The sequence below is a fragment of the Rhea americana genome, unplaced genomic scaffold (assembly GCF_003343005.1).
Source record: "Rhea americana isolate MKP2758 unplaced genomic scaffold, rheAme1 scaffold_594, whole genome shotgun sequence".
Classification (NCBI taxonomy): Eukaryota; Metazoa; Chordata; class Aves; order Rheiformes; family Rheidae; genus Rhea; species Rhea americana.
The window spans coordinates 18,392-29,801 of record NW_028186750.1 but is presented as its reverse complement, the minus strand read 5'-3'; the positions used below and the strand labels follow the sequence as shown (position 1 = coordinate 29,801).

General features: G+C 61.5%; 2 protein-coding genes across 2 annotated transcripts in view; both read left to right on the top strand.

Annotated features, from left to right (window-relative positions):
* Positions 1–819: 819 nt before the first annotated feature.
* On the top strand, positions 820–9,629 carry ANKRD24 (ankyrin repeat domain 24). Its single transcript, XM_085319516.1, has 19 exons — positions 820–873; positions 1,960–2,090; positions 2,239–2,327; positions 2,756–2,820; positions 3,146–3,203; positions 3,281–3,351; positions 3,575–3,681; positions 3,761–3,948; positions 4,580–4,608; positions 4,823–4,915; positions 5,599–5,703; positions 5,857–5,901; positions 6,062–6,160; positions 6,251–6,323; positions 6,490–6,611; positions 6,693–8,117; positions 8,735–8,872; positions 8,991–9,056; positions 9,301–9,629. The coding sequence occupies exons 1-19, from the start codon at positions 835–837 to the stop codon at positions 9,376–9,378; spliced, it is 3,021 nt and encodes a 1,006-aa protein (XP_085175642.1). The 5' UTR covers positions 820–834; the 3' UTR covers positions 9,379–9,629.
* Positions 9,630–9,732: 103 nt separating this feature from the next.
* EBI3 (Epstein-Barr virus induced 3) overlaps positions 9,733–11,410 on the top strand; it is a 3,822-nt gene continuing 2,144 nt past the window's right edge. The window contains exons 1-2 of the mRNA XM_085319518.1: positions 9,733–10,061; positions 10,841–11,034. Of these exons, the coding sequence (XP_085175644.1) occupies positions 10,044–10,061; positions 10,841–11,034 (212 nt within the window). The 5' untranslated portion in view covers positions 9,733–10,043. The remainder of the gene's footprint in view (positions 10,062–10,840; positions 11,035–11,410) is intronic.

Genomic DNA, 11,410 nt, shown 5'->3' with positions numbered 1-11,410 from the left:
TCGGTTTCCCCATGTGCCCAGCTCCCATGGGCACTGTGGGAGTGGGGAGGGCTGAGCAGGCCCCAGAGCCCCCTCCCCTCTGACTGCTGCTGTCTGGGGATCCTTCCYCTCAGCTCTGCTCTCCCCCAGCGAGGGTTATACCCCTTCTTTCCCCAAGATWAGCCCTTTCCTGGCATGTTGAGGCCACAGCCTGCCTTGGCACTGCTCTCTCTTTGATTGGGACCAGCGTTTCCCCCCCAAGTTTGCACAGCGCCGAGCAGCTGCAGCTGGATACCCAGGGACAGATGCTCGGGGGCAATTTGCATTCTGGAGATCCTTCCTTGAAGGGGGTCTCCAACTCCTTGGGATACATCCAGGGGTGCTGCCCCCCCCCAGAGGGGGGAAGGTAGGATCTGTGCCCCACCCAGGGCAGGATGATGGGGTCCTTTGTCCTCCTCCTTTGAGGGCAGGGTCTGGGTGACAGGAGGATGCTCCCATCCTTGATTTGGGGGTGCACACTGCCTCACCCTGGGGGAGCTGATTCCACCTCCCCCCAGTCTCTCCCTGTCTAACTGGGACCAGCATCTGGCAGTGCTCAACCCTGCTGTGGTCCTCGCTCCATCCACAGGGWTGCAGGGATGTCTGGAGCTCCCGATGATGAGGAGGGTGGGAGGGAAGGAAGGAGGGACCGGAGGGATGGAGGGAGGCGGGTCCCGGCTCCCACTGCGGCAGGACCCGGCCCCCTGCCTGGGTGGTGGTGCTGGAGCCAGCTGGGGTCTGCGGCCGCCCCGGCTTGCCCTCGCCCAGGCGGGGGGCGAGKGATGCATGGCCGCCCGCCGCCTCCTCCTCGACACCATGAAGCAGATCTGCCTCTGTGCCACTGCCTCCTTTGCGGTACGTCCCTGCCCCATCCCTGGTCCCTTTCGGTTCCCCTGCTCGCRGAGGGCTGTGTCACCCCTCACCCCACCTGCCCCAGGCCCCTTTCATCCCCATCCCTGGGACTCAGCTGCATCCTCTCTGAGCTGCTTTGTTCTTGCATGACAAGGGGGGGGCATCACGCTCCTAGTTTGTCCAGTAAGCCCAGGAGACTGGTTTATTTCCTGCCCTAGCACATGGTCCTTCAACCTTGCAGGGTCAGGGGGGCTGCAGGGTGACCAGGGAGGGAGTTGTGGCACAGACCCTGTGCCAGGTGCCGGGCACCAGGCTGGCACTGGGCAGGATGCGAACAGCTCTAAAAGGACACATCCATTTCCTGCTTCCCCTGGCTGCAGCCCGGCTCTGGTTTGCGGTCACAGGCTGTGGTGTGAACCTGGGGCTTCCCACGCTCGTCCCAGCCCTGTCTTGTCCTGCTGCAGGTCACTCCTCTGGCCCCCATCCAGCCATCATCCTGAGCAGGGTGTCCTTGTGTTCCACAAAATGCTGGGGGCTGGGGATACCCCAAAGACTTGTTTTCACTGCCTAGCTATGTACAGTGAGCCAGGGCTGCCCCACCCCTGGCTGGCCCCATCCCCAGTTGGCAGCAAAGTAGGGTGGCCATGGGGCTGGGGCCAGGTGCACAGCCAACAAGGAGAACCTGGGCAGGATTGGGGCTCAGGCATCTGCGGGTGCTGGCTGTGTTTAGCAGCGAGGGCAGTGGAGTGGCAGGAGGAAGCCTCAAGGCAGGGGTGATGGAGCAGCCATTCCCAAATCCCGGCCAGTCGAAGCCCAGCCTATCCACAGTGAAACTAGGACAGCTCTGTAAAATCCTGGGCTGCAAACTGTGAGGCTGAAGGGGACCTCTGTCCCATCAGCTAAACTCTCCTTATATAGAGGTCAGATGGCACCTGACAAAGGGATTGGCTTGGAGGTGGCCACCCTGAGGCATGAGGATGGGGAAGAGAGAGTGGGGATGGGGATGATGGGGATACTAGCTCAGCCCAGCATCCCACCTGCTTCTGGGGACCAAACACCCATCACCACCTCATCTCTGCTTCATTGCAGAGCCAGGACTGGACTAAGAATGATGAGAAGCTCCTGCAAGCTGTGGACTATAATGATGCTGGGAGAGTGACATCACTGCTTGTCCGCAAGGGCCTGGTTGCCACCAAGTTGGACTCAGAGGGCAAATCTGCGTGAGTGCTGCCTTGTGTCTCCATGTTTCTGTGTCTGCCCCAACACAGGGTGCTGGGTTCATCTGGTGCCTCGAGCTACCCAGCAGTTCTCCTCGGGGCTCACCAGGATTTGGGGACATGGGACTGATGGCTGTGTGCCTCGCTGCAGGTTCCACTTGGCTGCCATGCGGGGGAATGTGGACTGCCTCGAAGCCATGCTGGCCCACGGCGTGGACACCATGACCAAGGACAGCTCAGGTGAGGGCACGGCCATGTGTGCCCACCTTCACCAAACCCTGCTTTTGCCTCCCTGGCTAATGCCATAGACTGCACGGGATCCCTGGCACTTTCCAATCCTTCTCACCCCACCAGCAGATGCTGAGGCCATGGGGATGGAGGTGAGGACCACAGAAGCTGTAAATCAATGTCCTGGGGGGATCTCAGTCACCAACAGGGACTCGAGCACTAGTCCATGCTGTTCCCAGGGGTACCTCATCCCTGCTTAGCCCCAGCCCTGCACGGGGCTCTCCTGGTGCCCCAAGCCACCCAGCGATCCTCCTCAGGGCTCCCAGGAACACAGCGTTGTGGATGACCACCTGCGTGCCTGTCTGTCTGTCCCCCAGCTTGTCCGTCTGCCACTGCCCCATCCATCTGACTCTACCCCATCTCTCTGTCTCTCTCCCCAGGTTACACTGCCCTGCACTTGGCATCCAAGCACGGCCATCCGCAATGCGTGAGCAAGTTGCTGCAGGTAATGGGGCCTCGGTGCATGGTGCCATGAGGGTGGGAAGGTGCCATGCCCTGTGCCATGCCTGGCTCAGCCCCTCAATCCAGGGGCACAGCCAGGCGCATCCTGCCTTGTCCTCCCTGTATCCCCAAGGTGGCTGCACTCCCATTCCTCCATGATGGCATTGGTTGGCACAGCAGTGCCCGGCTCTGCCCAATGCTGAGTGGTTTGGTGCTGATGGTGATACTCTGCCACCACCAAGGAGCCCAAAGCGCCTCACGGTCCTGGTCCCTTGGGCAGTCCGACCGGCTGTCCTCTGTCTTCTGGTAACCCAGGCCCTCTCCCTCAGGCTTCCTGCCCTGTTGACGTGGCTGACAGCAGCGGCCGGACAGCACTGCACCATGCAGGTGAGTGGAGACGGTGCCAGCGCATCCTGCCTGTGTCCCCGTAGAAGGCAGTACTCAGTCTCTGTCCTTCTCCCCAGCTGTCAGCGGCTGCATCTCATGCTTGGAGATCCTCTGCGATTTCAAGGCTCCCTTGAACGTCAAGGACAAGGTGAGATCTCTCTGCTCGGCATCTGCTGTTGTCTGAGGATTGCATCCTCCTACAGTGATTAAGCTCCACCAGGCCAGGGGATGCTGCTGTGTAGAGCAGCCAAGGGCCAGGCTGGGGCTGCCTCTGAAATGCAGCCACATGTGGAGTGCGATGCAGTAGCTAATGGCTGGTGATACCTGGGGTCTCTGGGGTGCTGCTGTGAAAACACTCTGTCCTGGATCAGGATGGCTTCACGCCACTGATCCTTGCCGCCAAGATGAGCCACTCGGAGCTGTGCCGATACCTGCTGCACCGTGGAGCGACTGTGAACAGCCGAGATCTGCAAGGAAGGTGAGTCTTCCCATGATGCGGATGGGAGACCGATGAAGGGTACCAGACCCCTCATCTCTCCCCTCACCACTCTCTTCAGAACAGCCTTGATGCTGGCCTGTGAGAATGGCAGCGTGGAGACTGTGGAGGTGCTTGTCAACGCGGGTGCCCGGGTGACCGTGGTTGACTCCACAGGCCACGATGCAGCTCATTACAGCCTGGCCACAGGCAATGCTCTCATCCAGCACTTCCTGCAGGAGGCTGCCCAGCGCCAGTCCTGGGCCAGTGGTAAGATGGCTGCAGCAGCCCAGGTGCTCCCCATCCTTGAGGGACTGCCCCACGGGTGTGTTTTCATCTTGCATGGTGCTTTAGGGCAGGTGCCACCAAGGAGGTCTTGTCCATGGCTGGCAGAGTATGGCCAGCCCTGAGCAGGGCTGGGGGGACACATGTCCCCTTTCCCACTGTGCTTGAGGGGCTTTCACCCATGCTGCCACCAGCTGAGAGCTAGGAAGTGGTGCTGATCTGCCTATCCCAGTGCCTTAATGCACTTGGACATGCATATTCGCATATGTCTTTGCAAGCATGGGGGTATAAGCAAGCATGTGCGTATCAGGAAATGAGGAGATGTGTTTGTACGTGTGTCTGCGTGCGCATGCACGTGTGTGTTTCCCTGTGTCTGCACGTGGGTGTGCATCCCTGCAATCGCATATGTGTATGTACCTCCCTGTGTCTGCATGTTCTCCAGGTATGCCCACACATGTGCATCCCCATGTGTGCACATATATGCACGTGTCCCTGTGAGTGTGTATCTCTGTGTGAGCACCTTCAGCAGTGCCCCTGCTCCCATGCAGGGGTATACCTGCCGTGCCCACCCCTGGGAGCCTCTAACCTCCCCGTTTCTTCCCTTTTCACCCCACAGAAGAGGAGTTGGCTGAGCAGACCTCCCAGGTAAGGCCCTGCCTGGCCTCTCTTCGAGGCTGGCCTGGCTGCTGGGCCGTAGTGTCTTCTGGTAACCCAGGCCCTCTCCCTCAGGCTTCCTGCCCTGTTGATGTGGAGAGGATTAGAGCTTGGATATCCCTGGGGCTCTCAGGGGTGGTAATGGGTTAAGAAACAGAGAAATGCGTGTGGATGTGACACCCCCTCTGCCTTGGTTTCTCTGCAGACATCTTCGCCCAGCCAGTCCACAGGCAGGGAGAAGAGCAGCACCCCAAGGAAGAGGAAAGCCCCCCTGCCACCCCCAGGCACCCTGAGCCAGGTTAGAGATGGGGTTCCTCCAGCATGGCTGGCACAGGGCAGCCAAACTGCAGTCTCAGATGGGCCAGTGACCAGTTGGGGTAACTCCTCTGGGTGCCACACTTTGTCCACCCCGGGGCTTTGTGAGGTTTCGCTCTGTGTGGTGGAGACATTTCCCAACTGGGTTCAGATCCCATGGAGGCTTCATCCATATCCTTGGATTGCACCTCAGTGGATGAGTCCCAGACCCAAGGAGGTCCCAGAGCCTTCCTTGCAGAGAGGGGAAATTGAGGCATGAAGCAACAGCAAGGCTGGATGTCACCCCCTGTCTGCTGTGCCCCTGCTCCCTACAGAGCACTGAGCATCAGCCCATTTCCACCCATCTCATGGCCCCCAAACACCCTTCGCCAGCATGGTGGGGAGCTGTGTGCTGCCACTGTGGGCAGGGCTGGGCCCAGGGCTCTGTGCCTGTGTTGGGGGGCCGGAGCCCGCTGGAGCCTTTCCTTTTCTCTCTGGTGTCGAAGAGTGCCCTGCACACCCCAGAGCATGGCTCACCCTTGGCAGGACGCGGCGCCCAGATGGCTGCCACCAAGCTGGGCTGCGCTCACCCTGTTCTGGCCCACACGGTGAGGATGGCTGGGAGCAGGGCTGTGGTAGGGAAGGAGCCTCTCTGTGCCTCAGAGCCTGACTGCCGCTCGCCCGCAGGAGGACAGGGACGCCTATGAGGAGATTGTGAGGCTGCGGCAGGAACGGGCCCAATTCTTGCAGAAGATCAGGGGCTTGGAGCAACAGGAGAAGCAGAGACGGGAGGTACCGGCAAATCTCGTGGTCCATGGGGTTCCTTGGGGCAAAACCTCAACTGGCATCATGGGACAGATGCCTCCAAGTCCTCAGGGATGGAGGGGATGGGAGGGATGTGGACAGTGTTTAACCCTCTCCATTGGCTCTCCATGTCCTTGTTAGCAGGCAGAGCTGGACGAGGGCTCCATTCGCTTCATGGAGAAGCAGGTGAGCCCAGTGGGCAGTGCCTCGCAAGGAGAAAATGGGTGGCCACAGCTCTCTGAGGAGTTGCTATCCTGGCTGGATTTTGCCAGTATTGGCATCTGGCACCCCTCTGGGGTGCAGGGTCAGTGCAAAGGGGTCCACGTGCCTCTGTTCTCCCCTGCAGATCCATGAGCTGGAGCAGCGGCTGGCAGCACGTGATGGTGAGAAGGAGCGTCTGGGCAAGGAAGTGGAGGCTCTACGAAGCCGCTTGTCCTCGCTGGAGGTGGGAGTGGGCAGTGCTGGCAGGCTGGGGAGGGAGCCAGCCCAGGGCCCAGGGGGCGCAACGTGCTGATGCCCATCACTCTGTGCCTAGAATGAGAAGGAGAACACGAGCTACGACATCGAGACACTGCAGGACGAAGAGGGAGAGCTGCTCGAGTTCCCAGGTAGGGCTGTGCTTGCCCCCTGAGTCCTCCACAAGGACAGGCACCCTCTGGGGCTGGGCATTCTCTGGGGAGGTGACATTTCATGGGGGGATCTCCCCAGGGAAGGTGGCTGCCACGTGGGGACATGGGGTGGGCACAGCACCACATGTTCTCTGTGTCCTTCCAGGGGCAGAGCTACTGCTCTCCAAGAAGACACTGAGTCCCTCGACCGAGGAGCTGCTGGCCACGCTGCAGGGGCAAGTGCAGTCCCTCACCATGCAGAACAAGGAGCTGAGGGAGAAAATACAGGTACCTCACCCAGCCCATCTCTCTGGCCATCCCACCTGCCTCCCCGCTCATCCTTGGATTGCCTCGCTCTCCCCTTGGCAGATCCTGGAGAACTACGAGAGGGATGAGAGCGACTTGTCTGCCTCGAGGGACTTTGTGCCTGTCAGCCTCTACGACTCCCTCAAGTGCGAACTGGAGCAGCTGAAGGAGCAGCACGTCAAGGCGCAGGCTGCCTTGCAGGCTCTGGAAGGTGGTCAGCCCAACGGCAAGGCTGTGTCGGCTGAGGCATACGAGCAGCTGAAGGCTGAGTATGAGGGGCAGATCCACGCCTTGCAGGAAGCCCTGAAGAAAAGCAGTGTCCCCGGGGAAGTGACTCCGGTGCGAGACCAAGTTGCAGGGCCGGCAGAGGCGAGCATTGTGGCTGGAGAGAGAAGTGCCGTGGAGCAGCTCACTGAGCAGCTAGCCCAGACCCAGGGCAAGTACGAGGCAGCCCTGGCTGAGGTGCAGGCGCTGCGGGAGCAGATGCAGCTGGGCATCCTCTCGGTGGGGGAGCCCGCCGAGGGCACTGGCACTGAGCTGGCGGCGGCAAAGACTGCACTGCAGCAGGCCAGGGAGGCCCTGGAAAAGCGGGAGCAGCAGGTGAGGGAGCTGCAAAGCYGGCTGGAAGCACGTGAGGCGGCTGGGGGGCCCCGGGCCAGCTCTGAGGCTGAGGAGACCACAGCCTCACTGAGAGCGTCCCTGGAGGAGGCCTCACGGGAGAAGGCAGCCTTGCTGGAGCGCTGTGGCCGGGCAGAGGCAGCAGCAGAGTCCCTGCGCCGCAGCCTGGAGGCCAAGACGCGGGACTGGCAGGCAGCAGGCGGTCCGGAGCCAGAGGCTGGGGTGCTGGAGCAGCGACTGGTGGAGCTGACGCGGCAGCACAGTGAGGTGATGGCCCAGCTGGGGCGGCTGCGGGACGTGCTGAGCTGCAAGGAGGCTGAGCTGGATGCTCTGCGGGAGCAACTGGCCGCCCGACCCGTGGCCCGCCAGGAGCACGAGGAGGCCCTGTCACGGCTGAGGCGGGCTCTGGCAGAGGCCGAGGGCCAGCTGGCGCAGGACGAACGCGCTCGGGCCACGGCGGCGCTGGAGGAACAGACGCAGGCGCTGCGGGAGCGGGCGGCCCGGCTGGAGGCCGAGGCAGAGGCCAAGGGGCGCGAGGCCACCCGGCTGGAGGCCGAGCTGGTGAAGGCCCAGGAGGCGGCGGTGCCGCGAGGCGAGCACGAGGCAATGCAGGCTGGGCTGCGGGCCGAGGTGGCAGCGCTGGCGCAGCGCCTGAGCGACCTGATGCGGCGGCATGAGAAGACGTGTGAGGAGGTGTTCAGGGTGCAGCGCCAGGCGCTCTTCATGAAGAGCGAGAAGCAGGCGGCCGAGGAGCGCCTGGCTGCTGCGCACAAGCAGCTGGAGGAAGCGCGGGCTGAGGCGCGGCGCCTCCAGGACCTCCACGGCCGTGTCGAGGACTCGAGCCGGCTGGTCAGGGACAAGGACAGGAAGGTAAGGGGATGCGCAGGGCCAGCGGGGGATCTGTGAGGCCCCGGGGAAGAGGGGAATTGCTGGTCAGGGTGCAGCTTGTGTGACCTGAGTTTGCTGGGTCTCAGGGGAAAGCAACACATGCACATGCATGTATGCAGGCACAGAAAAGCATGCACATGTGCATGCATATGCTTACATGCATGCACATGCGTGTACGCATGTGTGCCACAATGCGCAAACATACATAAACACACATGCACACACAGCCACACGCGTGCATACACACATGCAAACACTTTTAGGTGTGTGCAAGTGCACACATACATACGCAGACATGCTCCCACACATGCAACACGCATGTGCATGCATACATGCAAATGCATGCAGACACATGCCTGGCCCCCCCAAGGTGTACGTGCATGCTGCTCTCCTGCCATTTCTCCTTTTCCTCTCCAAGAGCAAAAGCTGGGGGAAGGCCAAGGGGTGGGAAATCCCCTGCTCTGCCCCTGTCCCAGCAAGGAGGTTGTGGGCACGGCCATGCGCACTCACCCGGCAACCCCTCACGTAGCAAGGAGATGCCAGGGTGGAGAGGGAGCTAGGAGGGTCCCTGGACTCCTGTAACTCCTTTGCACTGCCAGATCACTGAGCTCTCCAAAGAGGTCTTTAAGCTGAAGGAGGCTTTGAACGCCCTCCCCAAGCCCCGAGGTGCCCCACAGCTGCCTCCCGACACTGCCACGCTCCAGGCCAGGATCCAGACACTGGAGACGCAGCTGGCGGTGGGTATTGGTGGGGGGACGGTGAATCTGGGGGGCACCGGTGCCTGCACAAGGGGGCTGGGGGTCCCACAAGCCCCCAGCCCTGCTGTTGACCCTGCTTGCTCTTCCTGGCTCGCAGGAGATGGAGACACGGCACAGCAAGGTGGTCACACTATACCGGAGCCACCTGCTCTATGCAGTGCAGGTGAGGCTGCCACCTTAGGGGACTGGGGATATTGCCATGGGGGACTGGGGACACAGCTGTGGGGACCAGGGTGCTGGCTGGGGGCACATCAGGCTGGCATATCCATGCCCACTTGCATGGGGCAGCAGCAAGGGGTTGGATTCGGGGACTGCTGAGCCGGCTGTACTCAGACCAGGCTCAAGGAGGCCGCTGTCACCTCCGCTGTCCCTTCCTCTGTCCCCTGTGATGTCCCCTGTGCCCCTAGGGCCACATGGATGAAGACGTGCAGAGGCTCCTGTGCCAGATCCTGAAGATGCAGCAGCTACAGGAACAGGGCAGATGAACTCTGGCCATTCAGCCAGCACCATGGGGGCCGAGAACACAGCCAGCAGCACCAGCCGGGGACCAGGCCATGCTTTACCCTCCATGGCCACGCTGCCCCTTCACTTCCGTGTTGCTGACAGGCACCCACTGGCCACATGCATCCCCCATGCTCACCTGGCCCCATAGCTGGCACCGGGGTCCGGGACACTGTGGTGATGTCCCTGTGACTCTGCGCACCTCAGCACAGCAGTAATAAAGTATTTATACTCACACCAGTGGGGCAGCTCATCCCTGCAGGGGGACGAAGACAGGGATGGGGACAACTGGCATCAGGTCATGGGTGCTGGGAGTGTAGTGGGAGGCTGGGGTGTCGCGGTTTAGACACATGGCCGGTGGTGTTCCTAGCTGTGCTGGCATCCCTAGGAGGGGACTGAGCCAGCCACAAGGAAAACGGGGCATCCTTTGTGGGGTGACAGGGTGGGAAAAGTTGGAAACCCTCTTGGCTGGAGCTGAAAGCTCGTCCCCATGGGGGTCCTGCACTGCTGCAGAGCTCCCCGCAGGGCTGGGCGGTGGCAGGTCCCCCAGCAGGGACAGCATTTCCTGCGCAAGGAAGTGGGCTGCGGCCAGCCGGGGCTGCAGCTTCCCGAGCCTTGGCGGTGACGAAGCCTCCGGCTCCTGGCCCGGATGCCTGGCCGTGCTGCGGTGAGCACCAGTGGGGCYCAGGGCACTCTGTGGGGCTGGGGTTGTGGGGGAGACCTGGTGGCAGCGGGGCTGGGGACATTCCCATGGTGCCCGACTGAGGGGCACCGTGAAGAGCCCCTTGTCCTAGACATGGGGAAACCGAAGTGTGAACCCTACAGCAGGGCAGGTCTCTGGCGCCATGGTAGAGCCAGGCTCGGAGTGGGTCATGCCAAGGGCAAGATATGGCGTGGTGGTGCTGGGCATGGTCACAGTGGGTAGCCTGGCTCGGCTCCCCTCAAGGCTGGGATACAGGAGGTCTCTGGGGACTCCCATGTGGGGACAGTCCCTCTCTGGCCATCTCAGGAAAGCGGTGGCCGTCTGGGTACCACTGGCCCCTTCCCCAGCCCTAATGGCCACATCTGACTCTCAGAATCACCTGAAACCTCAATTCCAGGCATGAGACTGCAGGGACAGYTGCAGGCCCCCACGGGAAAACTCAGCCACATGGGGCACTTTTGCTTCTGCGTCCACTCCCTCATCCTTCCTGGCAGCAGGATCTGACCATTGCGGGGAGAAACCAGACCCCATCTCTAAGAGATACAGCAAGGCTGGAGGGGAAACTGAGACATGGCAACATGGGGTGGTCCTGTGACAGGGCAGAAGGGTTTGAAGTCCCAGCTTGAGGGTGAGCGCCTGCAGGAGGGTGCTGGGGGCAGCCTCAGGGCCCTGTAGCCATGGTGTCTCTGCTGTCCCCTACCCTGGGACCCTGCAGGGAAGTGACTGGCCCCCTGTCCCTGCAGGTCTCCAGCCCCTGGCACTGGGCAGCTCTATTGGGTCACATTGACATGAAGTGGCTTTGGGTGGTGGCTTTCGTGGCACCCGCCTGCACAGCTCCTTGCAATGGCACAGCGGGGGGCACCAGGGATGGAGGTACACGGAGATGGGGATCAGGCATGGAGGGCGATGGAGACAGAAATGGGAAGGATTTGGGGGAGCAGAGATGGAGGGACTAGACGAGCTGTGAATGGAGGTATGGGGGAGCTGAGGGGACTGGGGACAGCAGGAATTGGGGGGGACTGGGAAGGCTGGGGATGGAGGTATGGAAACTTGGGGAATATGAGTTGGAGGTATGGGGTCACAGGGGGACTGAGGATGGAGGTAGAGGGGCCTGGGGGAACTGGTGATGGATGTCTAGGCATATTGGGGAACTTTGGATGGAGGTCTAGAGATACTGGGGGGGGGAAAGGGGGACCAAGGACAGAGGGATAGGGGACTGGGGGAACTGGGAATGTAGGTCTAGGGATGCTGAGGGGAGTGAAGATATGAGGGAGACTATGAATGGAGATACAGGGGACTGGAGAAACTGGAAA